General features: G+C 31.0%; 1 protein-coding gene across 1 annotated transcript in view; it reads left to right on the top strand.

Moving 5' to 3' along the window:
- LOC129760766 (uncharacterized) overlaps positions 1-24,295 on the top strand; it is a 45,786-nt gene that overhangs the window by 16,004 nt on the left and 5,487 nt on the right. The window contains exons 3-4 of the mRNA XM_055758431.1: positions 3,809-3,907; positions 13,863-14,246. Coding sequence (XP_055614406.1) covers positions 3,809-3,907; positions 13,863-14,246 — 483 coding nt within the window. The remainder of the gene's footprint in view (positions 1-3,808; positions 3,908-13,862; positions 14,247-24,295) is intronic.

Raw genomic sequence — 24,295 nt, forward strand, 5'->3', positions numbered from 1 at the left:
CTCTATTCTTTATTCTCATTTCTCTATTCTCTATTCTCTATTCTCTATTCTCTATTCTCATTTCTCTTTTCTCTATTCTCTATTCTCTATTATCTATTCTCTATTCTCTATTCTCTATTCCCTTTTCTCTATTCTCTATTCTCTATTCTTTTTTTATGTTCTCTATTCTTTATTCTCTTTTCTCTTATCTTCATTCTCTATTCTCTTCTCTCCATTTTCTATTCTGAATTCTCTATTCTCTATTTTCTATTCTCTTTTCTCCATTCTCTATTCTCTATTCTCTATTCTCTGTTCTCTATTCTCTATTCTGTATTCTGTATTCTGTATTCTGTATTCTATATTCTCTTTTCTCTATTCTCTATTCTCTATTCTCTTTACTCTATACTCTTTTCTCTATTCTCTATTCACTTTTCTCTTCTATTTTTTTTCTGAACTCTTTTTACTCTATTCTCTGATCTCTATTCTGTGTTCTCTTTTTTCTTATCTCTATTCTCTATTCTCTTTTCTCTATTCTCTGTTTTCTATTCTCTATTCTCTATTCTCTTTTATCTTATCTCTTTTCTCTATTCTCTATGCTCTTTTCTCTTTTCTCTTTTCTCTTTTCTTTTTTCTCTTTTCTCTTTTCTCTTTTCTCTTTTCTCTTTTCTCTTTTCTCTTTTCTCTTTTCTTTTCCTCTTTTCTCTTTTCTCTTTTCTCTATTCTCTATTCTCTGGTATCCATTCTCTATTTTTTCTATTTTCTCTTTTATCTCTTCCCTATTATCCTTTTTTAAATTTTCAATTCTCAATTCTGTTTTATCTATTCTCCATTTTATATTCTCTATTCTTTATCATGTTTCCTCTTTTCTTTTTTTCTTAATTCTATATTCTCTATTCCTTTTTCTCTATTTTTTATTCTGTATTCTCTATTTGCTTTTGCTTTTTTAATGTTTCCGTTCTCTTTTCTCTTTTTCTTTATTCTATTCTCTATTCTATCTTCTCTATTTTTTTCTCTATTCTCTATTCTCTATTCTTTATTTTCTATTCTCTATTCTTTATTCTCTATTCTCTATTCTCTATTCTATATTCTTCGTTCTTAATTTTTTCTTCTCTATTTTTTCTCTCTATTCTCTTTTCTCCATTCTCTATTCTCTATTATCTTTTCTTTATTCTCTATTCTCTTTTCTCTATTCTCTATTCTATATTCTCTATTCTCTTTTCTCTATTATCTAATCTTCATTCTCTTTTCTCTATTCTTCATGCCTTATTCTCTATTTTTTTCTGTATTCTCTATTTCCTATTCTCTTTTCTCTATTATATTTTCTCTTTTCTCTTTTGTCTTTTCTCTCTCCTCTATTCTCAATTCTCTTTTCACTATGCTCTATTCTCTATTTATTTTCTCTCAATTCTCAATTCTCAATTCTCTTTTCTCTATTCTCTATTCTCTTCTGTCGATTTTCTATTCTCTATTTTCTATTCTTTTTATCTTTTCTCTTTTCTTTTTTCTTCCATTCTATTTTTTATTCTCTTTTCTCTATTCTTAATTTTTTTGCTCTCTTTTCGCTCATATCTGTTCTCTATTTTTTTCAATTTTCATTTCTCAATTCTCTATAATCTATCCTCTTCTCTGTTCTTTTTCATTTAGATATTCTTTATTATCCTTTCTTTGTTCTTTATACTCTATTCCTTTTTCTCTTTTCTCTATTCTCTTTTCTCTTTCACCGCATCACCGATAATTTCCGCTTATTAATTCCAAAATTTATTTTTATGTTCCCTTGGAAAGAAATTTATTCAATAGAACACAAAGGAACGGGTTCATTCAAGTTTTTTTGTGAAGTGATCAGAGCTCAGTTTAAGGTTGCCTGATTTTTGTCAGCACGTATCCGAGCCAGACGAATCCGGGCAATTTTATATTCAAACCTGGCAAAACCGGGCATTTGCTTCCAAAATTACAGACCATAGAACCTGGAAAATATTGTCAAAAACCCAGACAAACAATAGTTAGGAAGTAAAATTGAAAAAAAAAATCATCTAAACTTATTGATAGATTTAATCGTATGTAAACATCCGTAAAACCTTTCATGATTTTTTTTTACAAAACTTCCTAAAAAAATTGGTTTGAAGGTATAAATTAAAATCTTTCACAACACAGTTTGTTATTTTTTGTTTAATTTGTATTATAAAGTGTAAAAATCGGGCAAATCCGGGCATTTATTTATGAAATTTGGCAACCGGTCTGAGCCGGACTGTTCAGGATTTTTGTATTTAATATCTGGGCAATCTGGCAACCTTAGCCTAAGCACATGTAAAACAAATCTTGATGAGTTGCGCAAACCCTCTTGAACTTTTCGTATCTTCAAAAGAAATCACCTGTCAACCTGTTTTCTTTGATATGAAACTACAGACTGATACTACTCATGAATTATTGCTATCAAATGAAGCCATTTTTCTAAATGGAAGCAAAATTACCGAAATCACAGAAAAATCCTTAATTTCACATAATTTTGAGCAAATTTTCATTTCAAAATCTGTGTCACACTTCACATAATTTTAGAAATATTCACAAGTTTCGCAGATTTTTAAAACTTTGTTCGTTTTTCCAAAATTAAAATTATTATATCGATATGATTTTATTTTAAAAAATTTTCTCTTCAAATTGAAAAAGTTTGATTAGATATTTGGTTTTTTTCTAAGAAAAAGTTAAAAAGCCGCAAGTTGACATGAGTTTCCAATTAAATCAATAAAAGGTGTCACAGAAAACCATCACCGATTTTTTTGGTAAAATTACAGAATGTCGGAATTTTTTTTCCCAAAACACGAAATTTATTTTGGCAACGTTCTATGGATAATAACAATTCGGTGTTGATTTTTTGTTGAACTTTTGAACATCACACTGAATTCGTAAAATTCTATCTACCCATCCCCGCCTCCTCCAACTATTCTTACGTTTAAGAGACGTTTAAATATTTTAACGAACAGTAGAAAAAAAATCAGTGTAGTTTTCAAAACTCATCGAAAAAATATCAAAATTTGACTACACTATCGGAAAAAATTGCCTTGGTTTAATTTGGTAAGCAAAAAGACAATTTCAGTCTCATCCCTCTTCGATTAACTTTATTCATTGTTTGGTAGACGTTTGTTAAATTGTATATCCTTTTTATTCACTGTTTGATTTAAGCACTACGTTTTTGAAATTTCCATTCACGCAAATGTTTTGTATGATTTTTTCGTGATATTTCAATTCTTGCGTGAGCTTTCATTACGTCGTATGAAACTTCTTAAGAATTCACAGAAAACTGCTGCAAAAGTTATCAAAACAACTTTAAAATTTGAATTTCACATACAGAATATGTTTTCCGGGCTATAAATATTCTAAATTGAAAGAAATTGCAACTAGTTTATGTCGAATTTTGTATTTTTTCGTAATTAAGCTGTTGGTTTACATTTTGTTTCATACGACGTAATGAAAGCTCACGCTCGAATTCTTGAAAAGTGTGTTTTTTCTCAAATTTAAACTTTTTTCCAATTGATTTAGATTCTCTAAAATATTTGGTTATGAATTTACAATTTCTTATAAATCGGAAGTAAATGATTATAAATTCTAAATAAGTTGTTTTTTTTTTTCAAATAATTTACCTCTAGTGTTGTTTTACTGAAGCGCTCTTTCTATTTTGAATTTCTACGTAACTTGTTCCTCATGCTTACCTCTGTACTTTTGCAAATTTTCTCGTTTTCCTTTTTTCTTTTTTCTCTTTCTTACATTTCATCATCTGCTTCCCAAAAAAAAACCATCAAAACTCCATCCTCAAACCCAACATCACCACCCACAGGACCTCTCCCTCAGCAACGATCTCGATAGGGACAAGCGAAAGGTGCCATCCGACCCGAAGTGGGAAGCCAAGAACGCCATCTTAGGATTTGTTTTCGGAGTGAGTATTGTTGGAAATTCAAATATCGTGTGAAGTGAGCTTTCGTTTCTGTTCAGTGCTTAAACTGTTTTTGGCTTTGAATGGACTTTGATATTAGTTTGAGACAATTAGAAAACATGTTATTCATCTTACTTCCATATTTTCTTCGATATAAAAATTCATTTGATTTTTTTTTTTCAAAATTCTCTATTCGTTCCTTTTGATTGAATATCGTATTCGAAGGGCATGACCAAGTGCCGCCAAAGCTGACAGAACTGCTTCCGAACATCAACGCTAACACGTTGATTGATTCATTGATTGATAGTTTCATGCCAAACACGATCATCCAATCGCATTCATTCAGCAACAACAATGAACCCAAATGACGGTTACATTTTCGGCATCGACCATGCCAACCATGAGGCAGCGGGTGAATTAAGCTGTTTGAGACCATCAATTACCTTGTGCTAATTTTGGGTTTAGGTTTAACGCTTTTTAGTCCCTATTTTCTATGTATAGCCTTAAAGCAGCTGGTGACGGTTAATATGATCGATTTGCTGAAATTATACGCTTCACGTTAGGCCTACCCATTTGAAGTGAATGATGACTTACACCACTAAACGGTATTTAAGCCTCATTGTCCATCATTCAAAAACAAATCCCATACTTGTATGTTATTGATCAGTAGACTTAATTCGAAGAAATAATTTTAGCAAATCTTCTGTATGAAATAGATAGTATTTCTAACAAATTTTCTTTAGAAAAACATGTTAAAATTTTAAGTAACCGTTTAAGGTTTGTTACTCACAGTAGATACTAACATAAATTGGCATATGCTTTGCTAAAAACCTAATCCGTCATGATTCGAATCGTTTATATAACAATGCAAAACATACACAATTTAGACTATAAAGTAGCCCAGCGACTGATATCCCTCAACTCAACTCTAGTCAAACCAAAAAGCCACGAAATGACTGCAACAAACTTGCGAGATTGCTACCCAAGTTCCAGAAAACGGAACCAGGCCAATCTCCTCTTTTTTGACTTTGACATATCTGATCCCTCCCCCGATTGCTAGTATACAAACATCCTAAGGTGTATAGGTTAGATTATTCAAATTCAAATCAACCACGCACGGGTAAATTAGTGGTTCGCACTCAGATGTCAGCCTTAGACCGAAAGAAAAACCTGATCCGACGAGAGCATAAATATCCCTCGGATATTTGTTAGACATAGATGGATGGAGATGACCCTGACCATTTGTTGACAGTTTTGGCTAGGCCTCGAAGCTGACTTTTGTAGCTCAACTTTAAGTAGTAGAACTTGACGGGTGGCTTATTAATTTGCGGCGCCGAGTTTCGGAAATGCCACTAGGCATACCAGGTTTCAAACTTCTTCCGCTGACAAGAAAAAAATAGTGAAGTGAACACAAATCCTATTACTTGTTTAGTTAAGGTCGTTTGGTTAGGATCAGACTGAATCAAGATATTCAATCATGTTAAGTATATAGACCTGAGTTTTGCCAGCTACCCGAGCGATGATGATTCAACATTTTAGGATATTTTCGAGCAACAAGGCAAAAAATGCATTGTAGATCACAGATTTTCATGAAAATTTACTACTTTTTTTTCGAGATTTTCTTCCTACAGGATGATTCATCCTTGAATGAACATAGCTCATGTACGTATTTTATAACAAAAATATTTTCTACTAAGTTGATCAACTCGGAAGAACGTTTCGTGACAAAAAAAAATTAAAGGAAATATAAATCATCAATTTTGTTAAAACTTAAGAACCCAGAATTTTTAAAAACCAAATATTTGAAAAGAGGTCTATTTCCAATGATCATTATTCTTTAAATTTGACAAAAATAATTGAAAAATTTATTGAATCAAAGCAATCGAAAGATTCCTTTTAATTCAACCACGGTAAATGAAAAGTTCATACCGTGGTTGAATTAAAAGGAATCTTTCGATTGCTTTGATTCAGTTGAATCATTCAACCAAGTAGGCTCATACCAGAACAGAGTGAAAAATTTATTGATTGCGGAACCTCTAAACATGATTTGTTTAAGTTGGCTCCATACAAAAGTTTGTTCTCCATACCCTCATAGGAGGCAATCGAAGGCTTTAGTACCCCAATTTTCATAGTAAAGATTGCCTTCCAAAAGAAACGTGAAGTCAACAAGCTGAAATTTGATTAAGGATAGAGTTACAGTTTCCCGGCCATTTTAGCGTTCTCGGGAATCGGGAAATCTGACGATCTTTTTCCCAGGAATTTTCGAGATTACGGCAAAGTTCCACATGAAGATTTTTACACTCTGAAAAGACATACACCGCCTTAGCCGATTTAGGCTTTACAGACTGAATATAAATTACGTGGACAACTTAACTCTACTACATACAAAACCTGATGTATGTATATGGGATTTTTAAATTTTTATGCAGTCGTATTACAAAAACTTTCGAACTTGGTAAATGGCACATAAATTCAATAAGCTATTATATAACAAAGTACTTTAATCGACAAACTTGACTGATACTTGCTACAAAAATTTAGAATAAATAAGAAAGATATTTCGCATTCGATATAAGTTGGTATGCTAGGCTTCAGGTTATTCATCAAATCTCGTAAATTTTCAGACAATTATCCTGTGGTTTCTAAATATGTTATTTCTTTGCCGATGATTTTGCTACAGTCAAAAGTTTAACAGATATTTTTCGTATCGCATCTTTATTGGAATTGTTTGGTTTCATTGATTCTTAGTCTTTTTTCACTATACTCTAAGTTGTCGAACAAAAAATATTTTGTCGCAAATTCAATGTAATTCCCGGAATTCGGGATTTCCCGATTTTTTTTAACTCCCGAGTAATCCCGGATAGGACACTATTATTGAGAACCATGATAGAAACTACAAATTACGATATACAATTTAATTTTACAGAACTTCTAACTTTGCGAATATGAAAATCGTTATTGCAAAAACAAAGATTGCACGTTTTGAGATATTAAGAGTGAGTTTAACCTTCCAAAGCGGTTCGCAAAATATTCGTTTCGGGGAAATTTGAATTGTAGTTTGATTTCGTTCTCCTAGCTGTAAATATTAATCGATTTCGATGATATTTTATTCATTGTGTAGGTAATTTATTCTTATAACTGAAAATTTTAAAATAAAGTCGATATGTATTACCAGGTTATCAGAAACTGGTTCAGAAAGTAAAAAGTCCGAAAAGTAAATTTTATTTTTTAAATACTCATAACTTCTGACAGCGTTTTGACCGCTATCTCAGATCTTCCGGTAGAAAAAAATCTTACTTAAAAAAACGACATATAGTTTGAGCTTTGCTTAGCTGTATTCCATTTCCCAATGAACCGATTATCAAAACTCAAATTTTAATTTTTTAACGTTAATTTTATCATTATTTTCATAAAACATACTTGGTTTGCCAAAATTACCAGTTCATCAGTATATTGGAATGATAATAAAGATGTTTGAAATGTGCGCTTCGGGTCATTTTGACCTGAACAGCTTTGGAGGGTTAATAGGGTCAATACGGCGTGTGGAAATTTCGATGTTGATCGATTTTGTGTAAAATCGATCGTTTATAACTGATGATCCAACAAACTTACAGGAAAACCAAAAACTTATTTTGAATCTTTTCACTATCTACTTTTTCAGGGGATGAATAACGCTAGAGAATAACGTTAAAATCCTAAAGAAAACAAAACAAAGAAAAAATCTTCTTTTAGATCAAGGATTCAGATTTGGCCTGGATACTATAGATTCAGAGATCTATACAAGCTTTTAAAAATTAATTCTACAAGTTTTAGAAATTTAAATAGAAAAAAATCACAATATTTTTTTTACACCGCCTAAGCAAATCTTTGAGTATTTGATAATAAAGATACAAATTCGTTTAGAAACTGTCTTTAAGACTGCAAATGGATTTATGGTTGAAGAAATTAAACAAACTTCAATTTTTTTAAAAATTTCCATTGCCATTTTTTTTTGTAAAATTTAGAAGAATGAACAATTAAAAAGCGTTTATAATTATTTTCTCAGAAGTCAAAATTACTCGCGGTCTTGGGGAAAAATAATCATGGAAATTAATCTTCAATTTTCAATTGTGTGTGATTTTTTATAGTTTGGTCAAAAAATTACAAATAAAGTAAATAAATTTTTACTCATTTTCTAAAGTTATTGTACCGCCCCGAATAAGCCAAGATTAGTTCTTAATTTTTTGCACCTTGGAAAAATGCTTTGTAACTTGTTTAAGTAACTTGTTTAAGTTTAACTTGTTTTAGTTTAACTTGTTTAAGTTTAACTGTTTAAGTAACTTGTTTAAGTTTAAGTAACAAGTTAAAGTTTTTCATAGGAATATCTTTCAGACTGTATAAAGTTATAATTATAAAAATATATCCAAACTTGAATTATTGCATTCAAAAAAAGGCTTATAAAATATTATTGACGCTTAAAAATTCTAAAATATGAAAATATCACAAATTATAAACCATGACTTAATTGGAAATTTAGCTGATTCACTGAAAGCAGATAAGTGATTCATTAAAAAAAATTTAGTTGAGAATAATAAATTTTGCCATTTTAATCATTTAAACTAGAAATTAGATCTCTAGAGATAACACATTTTAAAAATTTCTTTTATATTTACTGAAGAACTGTTGACTCTGAACATTTGAAAGCTTGAGCAAAGTCAAATCAACCAATAGAATTTAGGAAATAAAAATAAAGAACCCAATCCTATCAAAACTTGGATTTGATGAACGTAAAAGCAATAGTATTTTTTTCATTTTCTATGATTTATTTATAACTGAATTATCGTTGGCATGAAGTACAGTAATTCTACAAAAAAATGGACTTCTTTATCATTCACACTGCAATGCACACAGCAACACAACGCCTTTTATGTTAATTTGCAAAGTGAGTTTTGGAATTTAAAGCTAGCATGTTAGAGATTAAAAAAAAAATTATCGGTTGGATCAAAATTTACGTGACGTACAAGGTTATTGTTCTCATGAACCATGCTATAGAAATCGTATTTTTTGTCCGACCTCAATATATAATTATACCTCGAGCAAATTTTATTCTATCGTTAGAACACTCCAAAAAGTTCGAAAATGCATGCTAAATTCCAATAAAAGGCGTTGCGTTGTTTCTGAGATATTGCAGTTTTTATTGTAAATGCTCGAAAAGTTTTTTTTTTAGAATTTCTGTGTTTCAAATCATACATACTTTAAAAGGCTTGAATTTTGTGAAATTTAATGTTTGTTGATCTATCTTATTTAAAAAATTTTGCCTAAAAATATTGAACGGTGTGCGGCTTTCTCGTTTTTAGGAATTTGAAAAATAAAGATTGGATCTGTATTGACGAATTTTTACTAAAACTTCTTACGAAGGCAAGAAACTTACTCAAATGAGCTCATTAGCAATTGGACTAAAGTTCATAAAATAAATGTCTCAAAAATTTTGCTAAGCATTCAAAATTTCAAAGTAAGACACAGATTTTAAACGAACTCATCAAATCAACATCAGCTTTTGGAATCTGTTTTAGAGTTTATAGAATGTTTGTTTTATTTTTTGAATCAATATCCGAAACTTTATTTTGGTTGTGTTATCTACCTTTAAATTCTTTTGTGAGGTCTTATTCCAAATTTCGAAACAAACGACCACCATTGGTTTGTTTGTAAATTTTTGTTTTTGATGGCGTTATCGATAAATGTCACATTTATTAACACTTTAAAAATACCGGCACTTTGTATATACCAATTTATACCGCAGGAGGTCGAATGACCCCTAAAATTTTCTTGTTTCTCAACCGATTTTTACAATTTAGATTTTGTACAGCTTATTACGTTATTCAAATATGTTTCTCAGACAATGTTCAGCTACAATCATTTGTTTTAAAGTTATTCAAATACAAAGAATTTTTTTTTGAAAAAAACAAACAATCAAAATTAAAATCTACTGAAAAGTAGAATTTAGTTGCTAGAATAGTCTCAGACAATGCAGATTGATTAAAATCTCGAATAACAGGTATCGTAAACTGGGGGAACTTTGATCAACATGAAATTTTTGCAGATAATCATCATTAACTAAGTTCGAAGCTAAATATCTTAAAACTGTTGTCTACTTTTGAAAGCCTTTATATTGAGTTTCAAATAGGCTAAATTTGGTTTATTTTTGGAGATTTTTTTATATTACTTAAAATGTTATTTTAAAGTTTTTTTTTTTTTTTAAACTGTGACCCAAAGATGGGTCTTGACTCAAACATTCAGTCAGCGAAACTTTTTTTGTAGAGAAATGAATCCAACTTAGATGAAATTTCAGGGACTAGATATGGGAAAATTGATGTTGAAAAACATGCGAAAAAAATTCGCCTTGTCTCTCGGTGAGACTTGAACCCACATCTTGCGCCTCTCCGGGGCCCATGTATTAACATTCTACTACAGGAGACCAACCTGGCGTATGAATATTATACTGGTTGAGTGTCGATGTCTATCGGAATGAAGGGAATAGTTCTCCCATGTGATCATAATCATTTTTCTTGCCGTGCCTAAAATATCCAAATTTGAGTCCAACTACCGTAAGATGAAAAGATGGGAATAGATATAGACCAAGAAAAATGATTATGATCACATGGGAGAACTATTCCCTTCATTCCGATAGACATCGACACTCAACCAGTATAATATTCATACGCCAGGTTGGTCTCCTGTAGTAGAATGTTAATACATGGGCCCCGGAGAGGCGCAAGATGTGGGTTCAAGTCTCACCGGGAGACAAGGCGAATTTTTTTCGCATGTTTTTCAACATCAATTTTCCCATATCTAGTCCCTGAAATTTCATCTAAGTTGGATTCATTTCTCTACAAAAAAAGTTATTTTAAAGTTTAAAAAAATATCTGTTTTTTCGAAGACTCACAAACAAACACCTCTCCTGATAAAATGATAGCATTTAGAATAAGGTTGCCAGAATTTTTTTCACTACCATCCGGGCCTAGCAATTCCGGGCATTTTTTCAAAAAAACCTGGCAAAATCCGGGCAAAAACCGGGCAAAATGTGGGTGTTATTATATATAAAAACAAAGAAAAAATGCAAAAACATCGAAATTGCAGACTTCCAACTACTTTTTGGAACACTTTAATATTTAAAGGTTTATAAAAGTAACTCAGCGAAATTAATTGAAACAACCGTTGAAAATTTCGTTACCGATAATCGATTTTGCTGCAACTTAATCAAAAACTTTGATTTTTTTTTGGTTTCTTTGTGAAAATTGTGAAAAAAACCGGGCAATATCCGGACTTTTTTCACGATATCCGGGCAACCGGGCCGGACCGGATTTTCCCGAAATTTTGCATCAAATATCCGGGCAATCCCGGATAAAACCGGGCAATCTGGCAAGCTTAATTTAGAAGCAAATGGGTTCATTTATAAGAAAGTTTAACTTTTTTCTTTTGAATAGGTATAGTATTAGAGTTATTTTTATGGTCATTCTGTGATAATTTTTGGATATTTAAAAAACAAACATTTTCTATGAGACAGCCTGTATAGAATAAATGGCTAAAAACCCTATCAAATGATTAAGATTCAATGTAAAAACAAAAGAACAAAGGAACAATTGGAGGACCCAGGGAATTGCATGATGTTAAAATTTTATTTGTTTTTGAGGCAAAAAATATTCAGAAATGCTTAAAATATTTGCTCCTAAATATATGCAATAACTTTGTCCATCTTTCGAGTAGGTTTATTTGTTTTTGAAAGAATACGTTGAAAAATTCAGTTGAGCCCAAACAAAAAAAATTACTGTTATTGATGTTTTAAGCCTTCTGTGCTAATTGGTATCAAACAATAATTTTGAAGAGGTTGAGATGCGTTAAAACCATAGTGATCAAAGTTACCCCGAAACTCGAAATCTGGTTTTGTAATAAACATTTAGTTATAGCCACTAATGTAGTTTGAATATTCTGCTATCAATGGTCATACTTTAAACTCTTTTCCTAAGAAAATAATTTGAAACTTTTAAGGTTTACAAAGAAGCGATCCCTTCCAAAATATTCGAAAATGAATTAAAAAAGTGATCAATGTTCCCCCAGTTTACAGTACCTTTGAAAAGTTCTGCCAAAATGTCACAAATTACGTCAACTTTTCAATACACGTTTAATTAAATTTTCTATTTTGACTGCAGTTGATGATCTTAAGAAATTAAAAAAAAGGTCCTTATGTGAAGCGTATAGCTTTTTACTTCAGCTCTCTCAGGCACTGACTTAAAACCTTTTTCCAGAAGCATGTTTTTTTTAAATTCCTCCATTTTTTAACACTTTAAAACAAATGATTGAAGCTGAAAAACCAAATTTGAGTCACGTTACATGCTTTCCAATTCTATAAATTTTTAAAAATCGGTTGAGAATCAAGAATCAATTTAAATAGAAATATTAAATTAATTTAAAAAATGAAAAAATACGTTTATATTGAAAATAAAAATATTCATTTAGAAAAATTTACAATAAAACATTTTTAATAAAATTTTTAGGCATTTGCAGTTGAAAAAATGTCATTAGACCTCCTCCGGTGCGTCTTTTTTCCCTGACATTTATCTGTGAAGTAAATCTTAAATTTGAATAAAAATGTGATCGTTATCCGGGTTTTTTGAATCACAAATTAATTCAGTGATAAATAAGAATATTTTTTTTTATGATTAGAAAGCATTTAACTAATCGAAAATTTTTTGCTGCATCCTTCTTTTCTTCTTTTTCTCACTGTTAAAAAAATCTTTAAAAAATCAAATGCGGTTCAAAAGTTCATCTCAAATATTTCAATATACTCTTTGATTATTTACCCTGATAAACAATGAATTGTAAAATTGAACACAAATATTTGAGCATAGCATCAAAAGAATTTAGCAAAAAAAGGTTTTGAAAATCCAAAATATTTTACTGTCCAAAAAGCCTAAAATTTTGTAAGTGCTTAGTACTAAGTAGTCATTAAAATTCAGTGTGTTAAGAATTCAACTTTTTTGAATCTGTATGTTTACATTGATTAATCGTGTTCTTTTTCTTGTAACACTAAAGGTTCTCAATTTAAGTGTTGTTAAGGAATATTTTTTTTTACTGTGTGGTACATTGCCAGCATGAAAAATGTTTCCAATCTATACATTTATATCGAATGCAGGTGCATATCGATGACATCATTGTTTAGTAGTCTATACTTCCTTTTCTAATATTAATTTGCGAACTCCTACACTGCATTGATAGCGCAATTTTGAATGCTTTGAAATACGCATGTATTTAGCCCTATTTTGTGCAAAATGAACATTATGATTGAAGTGACATCAACGCTGGTTAAGGAACGAACCTGAAATAAGCTCTGTAATATTTTTCGGCTTTCATACATTCGAGCTCAGTTTTGAATTTCTTAAAAAAAATACAAAAATGTTTACCATTTTCCAGTCACCGTTTCTCAAATCGTTTCCAACAAGTGTTTTTTCTTAATTTCCCTAAGATCAGTTTTTTTAACCGGGTGGGCTCGATATGTATGAATCGAACTTAACGAGAGGTTCAAAGTAAAAAAAAATCCGAGACTCACAGCTTGACCAATCGACAAACCCCCCCTTTGGACTTAACTTGAGCTTCACATCATGCACGGCAAGTAGCTTTTGGTTCTTAGTCTAGTTTTTTCATTCGAAAGTAGTTTCTAGAAGCACACAATGCATTAAAATGCACTTAAACTCTCGCACACACAAACAAAAAAAAACAAATACAAAACCGAACAGACTGTTGTAGTTAGTTGTTGTATTCATGGCAACTTCATTGAAAATCATGCGCAAAAACTTCAACCTTCACACCGAATCCCTTCGAATAGTTTTTTTTTTCTTAACTTGGCAACCGAAACTGATTCTCGATTACCCACTACACAACATGAACCACACCGAAACCGAAAAAAAAACCTCAACAAAAACAGAAAATCAACTCGCTGATCGACGCCAAAACGAGATTCGTGGACAAACTGGACCAGGCCAACATCGAGAAGAACAAGCAGTACCACATCGAATCACCGAAACCGATCACCAGCTTCCAGACCCTTGTGTCCTCGGTCATCACGCCCAAGGTTCAGTTCATTACCGGTAAGATTGGATCGCTCAGTGGCAGCCTACTGGGGGGATCATCCGGTGGAAGTTCCGGCGGAAGCGACGAACACGGAAACGGAAGTCCGGCTGCGCCAGGACTGGGTGGGGTTGTTTCCTCGCTGCTGAAACTTTCCGGCCCGATCCTTTCCGGATCTTCCGGTGGCGGCAACGGCGGATCCAATTCGGTGTCCCTTGGCGATCACGATGATGATGATGAGTAGATTAAACGCCATCCAATATGGGAAAGGGGAACTTCCGGAACTGAGCGGTCCCGGATAAGGGGTCAAAGAATTTGAGACGGATTGCTCCTGAATGTTGGCTTGTTATTTGAATTTTATTTATTTTTTGATTTTTAGATAATTTTCCTTTGAATGTTGTTTTCAATATTTTTTAAGCTTTTTTTCCAACATAAAAAATCTTTGCTTGTCTACATGATATTTTTATCACTAGCGTGAACTATTTAAAAAAAAAAACATACTCATCAGAACTGAAAACGTTTAAATCCAATTCTTAAGAGTTGACGGAGATGAAAATCTAAAAGAAAAACATCACAAATCAAAAATCAAAAATTGTTCCTAGTATTTTTGGTTCTTTTGAGACTTTAAATTGATGCTTCGAAAGATATTAGAAATCCGGTTTCGAGTAAGTGAAGTTACTATTTTTTCTACTGATCAATTTAACAGTTGCTAAATTCATTCATCTGACAGTCAAATCGAAAATGACAAAAGTTAATTAAAGCTCATTTTGATAAAAAATTTGAAATTTTAAATCTCTCGTTGAGTATTATTTCGAGTTTTGTTCTAAGCTTTTCAACTGAATTTATTTTATTTTTATTTTATATTTTTCCTTTTAAAATCAAACTATCGATGATCAACTTCAAACCCTAAAGTTAAAAAGCTTTTATTTGAGCTTATCAATATGTCAACATCATTGATATTTTTTCAAATTAATTTTCAACTCATTATCTTGAAATATCAATTTTAGCTTAAATACAGTCAAAAAATAAAAAAAAACTTAATTTATAGAATGAAATTATATGAGGTTTAAAAAGTAATCTCTAAATATTCAGAAACAGTCAATAAGTAGTAGATAATTTTGGATTGTTAATGTTATTTTTTAAATTTTTATTCAGGACTGTGAATTTTGAATTTATGTTACGTTACGTTATTCAATTTGAGGTTTCATCTACTGAAAAGAAAAATAGTTGATAAAATGAAATTATCTTCATGAATTTAAAGTTCAATAATGAATTGGATTTTTTAATTTAATGTTTCTAATTCTAATTCTAATTTGTTTATTTAGAGAGGATTTTAACCGACATGTTTCAATTTAAGTACTCTCTATATTAAAGATTTTTGAACTATAAGTCCAAAATTTTACATTTTGTTTATTCTTTTTGTTGTATCAAGCTAGATTTCGAAGTTATAAGTCTATTATTTACACAAATATACCCAAATTTAAACCTATCCAATTTCTTTTTGTGAAAAATTAAGCACATTTTTGCTTTTGCAACTTTTCAGATTATTTTTTTTTACTTTATGTTGTGTATTTGTTTTTTTTTTTAATTTCACAACTCTGATCGAAATTCCTGATCAAGCCTTAATTTTACAGCTCTCTGTGAAAGTTTATTATGTGAATCTTGAAATCGATTAAATGTTCATAATAAAAATGGTTCAATAAACAAATCTTTCAAAAATATTTTTTGATAAACTGCGAGCTTCTTAAACTTTCAATAATAGTATTTTTTAAATATTTCTTTTGTAATCAGCATCTCAAAGTTTGCCAACGACAAGAAAAATGATATTTTATCTCATTACTTGTTTCGACGTTCACACTCCTCATGCTAACTGAATAAGCAACAAGCCATCATTCCGAAGTACTGTCTCAAATTGTTAGAAAAATCTAAACCAATTCATGCCAACAACACCTTTTTTCTGGAAATCCTGCTTGAAAATGTGACTCGCGGCGAAACGATAAAAATCAAAACTCGAATACCTGGAACAAAACAAAATCCTCAAAACTATATCGAAACATTGTGCAACTACAGAAGAAAAAATCCAATTGTCAATCATTTTTCATCCAATCATTCCACCATACGTAATTGAATAGAAGAATCATTGAGTAGAGTTAGTGAGAAAAAAAAGAACGAGGGTACCGATTAAAGGAAAAACAATTGAAAAAGCAATCGAAAAAAAATATTTAAAAATTTATCTAGTTAGGGAAGTGAAAGTCAATCGTAGCTAGGAACGGTGTTTTTTTCTCTCTTTTTTTATATTCATTTGGATGAAAATTATAAACCAATCAAACAAATTTGGAGGTGAAAAATGTTATTACTATTAACTCGCTGTTGCTAGGGATAGAAGAAAAAAAAATAGGTCGGAAAATGTTAACTTTGTGTTAGAACGATATGTATTTGTAAATTTGTATGAACGATTCGAAACACCATAGAAGATGTGTGTATTGTACATAAACGAACAAACAAAAACAAAAAAAAAACAACTGATGCAAAGCATAGCTAATGTGGTTGAAATGAATAAAAATGCAATATTTGTAATAAATACAAAAAAATCAATTAACCGTAAACCTGTGTTTGAGTGTTTTTCGTTGTTGTTGTTTCTTTCTTACTAACCGTTGTTGTGGTGAAGACGCATGCCTTTAATTGTTTTTATTTTGTATTCACAAATGTTGGACAAATTTCAGTTTATTGTGTATATATTGGTTTCAGGGTTTTTTCATGCATGGAAACCATCCCAGATAATCAATTCAACATTGTTGAACTAATTTTTCAGATGTGTCATTGATTTTTTTTTATTTGTTTTCCTATAAATAAACAAACTTATGTTGAAACGATCGAAAACCAAATATTTTAAAGAAAATTATAAATATTTTTTAGTTTTTTTTTTGTATATTGATCAACCAGACAAAATTTATAGCTATGCATGTTGTCAAAGTTTTTCACAATTTAAACACAACAGTCTCAATATTTAAAAAAATAAGTACAATATATCCGAAATGTTCCCAAAAATATTTATAACTATTTAAGTCAAACAAATATCAATATTTTCTCAAAAAAAGTCATTGAAACTATTTCGATTTATTCACTTTGCTTAAAAACAAACTATCACTTATATTGATAATAACTTTTTTCGAACATTTAATTGTCTGGGGAAAAAGTAATTGACAAAACTTATAAAAATGTTTGCGATTTTTATCGAGAATATCGATGATGCATCATGATGCACAAACTACAAATTGTATAAATTAACTACAATTTTTTCACGATTTGTTGATCAGATATATAACACTTTTATATTTTAAACCATTCCTTCAAAGATTAAAAAAAAAACATTCAATAAAATAATTCATATGAATAAAACGCGAGAATAATGTAGAATAATTTATTTACAAAATACAGTGGATAGACCAATTTGTTCTTGCTAGTAAATTATAAAAGTAAAAATAGTTTGAGACATGAAAATAATAATAGTAAAAACAAAATTTTACTGTGATTTTTATTAAATTATTGTTTTGCCGGATTGGAGATTTTGGTCAAAATCAACCAAAAATATTCTCCTATAATCAATAATCAATGTGTGGTAGAAGTTTTTAAAAACGTTTAATAATGATTTAACGATTTCAAAAATATTCCGACGAATTTGATAACAGAAAATTAATCATCTCTATCACTTTTTTTGGAAAAGTAACAGTTTAGTAACAATATCAATAACGATTAAGCATGTAATGTGCTAAATTTCATTTGGATAGTAGAATTTTTTTTTGTTATAAAGATGAAAATTTCCATTAAAGAATTTAAAATTTTCTGGCAACACTGTAAAAATTTTCAAACTTCATACAAAAGAAGATTTTAAGCCTAGGAAAAACTTTTTAGAAGAAAGCAAGTAATTTTGGACTGTGTTAAAGATCTTTTTTTTTGTATTTTCCCAAACATTAATTTAACAAAAGTATCTGCAGCTTCCGAGTTGGCATTACATTTGCTTCTCTTCTTCGAAAAACTTTCTCATCAGCTTAAAATCTAGAAAATGGAACATTTGGGTATGTTTAAAAGAGTTTCCAAGAATGTTGAAGTGATCTTTAGTAAGAATAATCCCTTAGACTTAGACTTAATTAAGCCACATATTTTTATGGTTGAGGAGCCCATATAAAACGCCTTACCAAACCTTGCCAAGGAACAGCTTCTTAACGAAAAAAAAGTTTTCTACAATATTTAATATGGGTTTAAATCTGCATTAAGTAACCTAACAACCATATGCGAAATACTGGATTCTGTAATTGAAAATCGTTAGAGGTCTTTTCCTAGACCTTAAGAAGGCCTCCGACACGCTTTATCATGGTATATTATTAAAAAAAAATTGAAGAGTTATGGCATAAGAAGCCTAGCCGCAACGATCTCATACGCAGTACTTGGCTAACAGGAAACAACTTGTTATTCAAGGCGAGACTAAAAGAGCTCTCTAGAAAGCTTGGAAGTTGGTGTCCCACAAGGCAGCAATATAAGACTTTTAATGTTTTACTATTCATCACTTGCTTACCGCTGCTTGGTAAATCTTATTTTATTTAGAAATGGGACAGTTAGAAATGAAGGTAATCTTATGATAATTATTCATGAAATAATTTGAAAAATAAATTGATTTTCAAACTTTGTTAGAAATACTTCTACTTTATTTTTGGTATCTCTCATCGGCCAGCGCACACTTCTTTCAGTCATGATGTTGATCACACAGAAAAAATCTGAACTTTACATTTCATGTAAAGTTTGATTTAATGTAAAATTCAGTCATATGTGTTATATATTATAACGCAGCCCTGAAAAAATCCATGCGTTTCTCATTTGGACCAGTTTGTTGTATTTTTACATGACTTTTGCTTGAAACGATGTTTGGAATCAAAAACGTTGCAATCGCACACAGGGTGTGTCTAATTTTTGCCGATTTTTATAAATATATTGCATTTTTGTAAAAAAAATTCAAAATAGAATATTACTCGATACAATTTCATAAACTTTATTGGATGGAAGTGATATTTTGTTCAAAGCTACAGTTCACCTCTTGTCCCATATTCTATTTTTTAATATAAGAATAACTCGAACCGATGAGGTTGATATGAAATCTAACAATTAAAAATGAATGGCACAAAAAGAAGTCATACTTATGGTTTGATTTAAATATTGAAGAATAAGGTCAACAATATTCTCAATTTCAGCTCAAGAAAGTTTTCATAACAGGTTCATAACATGTAATTATTTAATGTAATTATTTAATATAATGCAGTTTTCCCCATTTATACTTCGTCTAATCTGTATATGCACAGTATTAAATAATTACATGTTATAACCTGCAAATAATTGGAACAAGTTATTTCTACTTAATTTACATGAATAATGTAAATTCCCGAGAAGAAAAAAGGTCATTGTGAATTTACATGACCATAACCGTTCCGGCTCATTATTCCTTTTTAGATTTTGAATCAACTTCTAGCCATCAGCCTTGTCTTGTAACAAAGCATGACAATGATTTAAAAGATATTCATAATGGTTTACCTAACCGAAATCAACGAGCTCCAGATTTAAAACAGCATTTTCTTGGCGCATCAAATCGAACTTGCTCCTTACCGGTCGGCCGTTCAGCGTTTGTTTGTTAAACGATTCTGCTACAGGGTGTACCTGATTTTTTTTTGTAGTTTCGTTAATACTTTTTGAATAGATGATTTTGAAAAAAAAATATCTTCATTTCTTTTCCAAAAGATAGCACGAAGTTTATTCAGTATGTTTTTTGAATAATATTACTTGTTATTTGTTTGTTGTACATTAAAATATTCTTTGCAAAATGATGGAATGTGTAGAAGTGGTAATGAAACTTGTCATTTGTTTGTTTAAAAATTAACAATTCCCAACGATTCACTTGTTTAAAAATTTATGAACCTGGTTTATTTGATTTTAAAAGTTTAAAGGTACTTAAATCCAAGAGAAAAGAGAAAGCAAAGCTTTCTTGTGCTGAAATTTTGGTAACAACAAATTGAGAATATTGTTGACCTTATTCTTCAATATTTTAATTAAACCATAAGTATGACTTCTTTTTGTGCCATTCATTATTAATTGTAAGATTTCATATCAACCTCATCGGTTCGAGTTATTCTTATGTATGTATGTATGTATGGTTCCCCCATCGGTAGCAAGGTCCTGCCTATGTCTGTGTGGCTTGGCCTTCGAATTTCTTCTAGGGCTTCCACGGTCCGATGGTTCGTCGAAGGAAGGCGTCCAACCCTCAGAAACCTACAATGGCCGGCTACCCGTGCCGCTTGCAAAAGTTTCTTCAAGCTATCCCCAGATGCATTCCTTCTAAAATATATATTTAATTTATCTGTTTAGCGGTAAGGATAATACTAAAAATTCGAAGGAGTATATAATGAGAATATTAAAATAGAAAAATTATCATATATTTATAAATATTTAAAAAGGATACGAACCTGAAAGAAAAATTTATGAGCATATGTATATTGCATTCAACTTAACAAAGGAACACCAAGTCATATCAATAAAATCATTTATACAAGTGATAATTAAGGAAGTCAACCGATGTCCAATTGCCGAAGAATATTCAATGATTTTGATTCTGTAAACCTGTTCAAATTGCAATAATTTGATGTTATGACAGGAAAACATACAATATTGATAAGATTACTTGTAATTGACAAAATGATAGATAACTTCGATAAGCTATCAAAGTTGACAAATCTTCATAAAATATTAATATCAAAAATCTTGTTCATTAAAATCAAAAGAAATAAATTTGGCAACGCTGGATCATTCGCTCTCGCACGCTTTTGATTCAGTATCGGCGAGTAGCGAAGTTTACAGTAGTTCTGCTACTTGCCACTCTTGTTGGGAAGGCGTATTTATTTCCTTTATTTAAAAGAGGATGGAAAACGAAAATCTTTATACAAACTTTTGAAGTATACATGTTGTTTTCTATTAACATCGCAGTTTTTATAGCAAATAACCTGTGAAAACACTACGTTAAAGTATGGAACGGGCTCACCGAATCGTCCTTGTCGCATTTTTTTCCATTCCGCCGAGCATATTAGTTCCGGCTCCGGCCACGAGTCTTCGACTAATTCTTTTTGGGTTCCTTTTTCTACCGCATGGCGCAGACTGAACAAACCAACACTTAGAAACTCATCTTCGGAATTTTGTTCGCATTGAAATGCCACCAACACCAAATCATTTTGCAAATTGTCGCCATAGGTCGCCATCTTTCTTGGCCGGCTTAATTCGATTGTAAATCCGCAGATTAAAAACACTCCAAATCAATCAAATTCACAAACAATAATCACTACTTCTCAAATCTCACTCTCCTGTGAAGCTCATTTTGTTCCGCCCGCACCCCCGCACTATTCGACAAAACAGATCAACTTTTTCCGCTTTCTCACGCATTTGCCGAAAACACATCACGCAGCGCACTGAAAAAAGCACCGAACAGATCAGATACGCACGAGCAACTCGGTTCGAGTTATTCTTATATTAAAAAAAAAAAAATAGAATATGGGACAAGAGGTGAACTGTAGCTTTGAACAAAATATAACTTCTATCCAATAAAGTTTATGAAATTCTATCGAGTAATATTCTATTTTGAATATTTTTTAACAAAAATGCAATATATTTATAAAAATCGGCAAAAATTAGACACACCCTGTGTGCGATTGCAACGTTTTTGATTCCAAACATCATTTCAAGCAAAAGTCATGTAAAAATACAACAAACTAGTCCGAATGAGAAACGCATGGATTTTTCAGGGTTGCGTTATAATATACAACACATATGACTGAATTTTACATTAAATCAAACTTTACATGAAATGTAAAGTTCAGATTTTTTTTCTGTGTAGGACATAGGTAGCGCCATCCTTCTCCTCCAATTTTTCTTCTTTTCGGTTCAATACATCTCTTTTAAAAGAAACTGAGGGCAATTTAGTGGGTACAGCTGCTTCGATATAACAAAACTTAATTATTTTTGAGCCGCTTAAAAGCGTTTTTACTGGAATGTCTGTTGAAGAAATCTGAAAAACGAAGCAAAACTATCATGCAAATGAACTAAAAGTATAAGCGGATAAATAACATCGTAGGTTGCGAAGGCTACATTCAAGATTACTGTTTTAGGCTTTTATAACCAGCAAAAACCGAAGTTTTCGTTTTGAAAATTGTTGTTTGTTTCCCAAAGGAGCAAAATCTAGGCAAACATTTTAGTTTTTTTTTTTTTAAACAACCAGCTAATTTATACTTTAATCTGCAAGAGACCTTGCCACGATCAAAAATGTTATAGGAATTAACCGCTAGAATTTGTGTGAAAAAGGTTTTTTACCTAAGTTTGTCGTCCATCAGAAATCACCTGTCTCATTGCCTCGGTACCGGCAATACAGCTTACAAGCTCTGGAGCCAGCAAAGAAAATTGTATGAGGTTAAGTTTGAATGATTTATAACTAGGCGACACTTTTAGCTTATTAAAGAAAAAATTGTGGTAAATTTCAGGGATCTACGCTTAGTTTTTCGCTTTATCAAAATTAAAAATTTTGGTTGGAGAATTGACCTTCCTGACGACCCTTAACCATCAGGTATCAGAAAAAGGGTAGGCTTGATAGCGGCACGTTATCCAAACAAACGGGAAAATTGTGCCTAGCCTTTTTTTACAGATGTCATCATATACCTGAGAAACCCGAAAACCATAAAAGGATTAGAAAATAAATAAATATTTAGGGCATAAAGCCGATCCACGTAGGGATTTTAAAGCATTGATGCTTATAACCACATTGGGTGAAAAATGACAGATTGTTATTTTAGTTTAAATTCTTAGAATAAGATACAGTTATAACAGGATAGGCGAGAGTACATAAAAGCTTTCTAGCAAACGAAAAACAGGCATATATGAGCTAAAATGAATCACACATTTTTGATTCACAACTACAAAATTCAGAAGATTTGAGTTTACAATGATCAGAAAGTGTTCTAACCACGATGCTACAATGAGGGCAAAAAAAAACGATTTTATAATGGCAAAGTTGGCATTTAGCCTATCCACATAGGGATTTTTAAGCAATGAAGCTTTTTTTTAATCATAATATTGGAAATAAGGACTTTTTTTTAACTTTCTCTGTAAAATTCTAACATACATTAAAAAATGAAGTCGGGCAAAAGAGGGACATGTACACACTAAGTGGAAGGTAAATATAGGTACAATAGTACCTCTGAATCATAGCTTAACCATACAGGAGATTCAGAGCACAAAGTCTTGATTTTATATATTTTTATTTAACTGACCAGTTAGCGCTCTGGTTAGACGACTACAAAGAGTTCCTGTGACAACAAATTTGAAACAAGCGATAGCTGTAGCAGTGGATTCTAGAACCAGGATTGACGTTTGATAACGAAATATCAGAGTACGATACTAGATGAGCCTTGACTCTTCTTAACACTATAGCCATTCTAAAGCTAAGGGAACATGTGTCAATACAAGAGAAATGACATGAATTAGGTGAAACAGATATGACTGTCGACATGCGATACAAGTTAACTTAACCATAGTTGCCGATCATGCTTTTGATGGAAACTGTGCAAAATAATTGTTTTCTTTAATCTCTTACATCGTAAATATCTCAAAAACGCGTGAATTCTAAATTTTGAAAAAAAAAATGTTCTAAAAGTTCTTTTCACAGGCTGCAAAATGCTTTCAAAATTTTGAATGTTTAATTACAAGTAGATGAGCTATTAGCAAAAGAAAGTGTCCAATTCTAAAAGAACTAAGCTTTAAGAGTATATCTTCGTATAACAATTAATTTTTAGTAATTTCAGTGCTCTAATAAACTGTAATTCACGAAGAATTATGCTCTCAAAGATACTTCATATTTTCATAAATATATTTTTTTCTATCTTCAAATATAAATATTTAAGTTTTTAGATTATTAAACTCGTGTTCTACAAAGTTGTTCCTCACATTGAATTATTTCCGTCACTAAATTCATGCTGTTCCGCAGTGTTGCCAGAATTAATAACGACTTTTCTTTGAAAATTTACACTTTTTCCATAGAAAGATCCATACAAATTTGAAAGTCTTTGAGGATCGCTTCAGAGTTATCCGAATGGGCTTAAACTTTGCCATTAATGTTTTATCATTGATTGGATAAAGAATGGGAAGCGGAATGGGTGGGGTAATTTTTTCAGCTAGGTTTCAACGAAGTTGGGAAAAAAGTCACCTGGATCC

Source organism: Uranotaenia lowii, chromosome 1 (genome assembly GCF_029784155.1).
Source record: "Uranotaenia lowii strain MFRU-FL chromosome 1, ASM2978415v1, whole genome shotgun sequence".
Classification (NCBI taxonomy): domain Eukaryota; kingdom Metazoa; phylum Arthropoda; class Insecta; order Diptera; family Culicidae; genus Uranotaenia; species Uranotaenia lowii.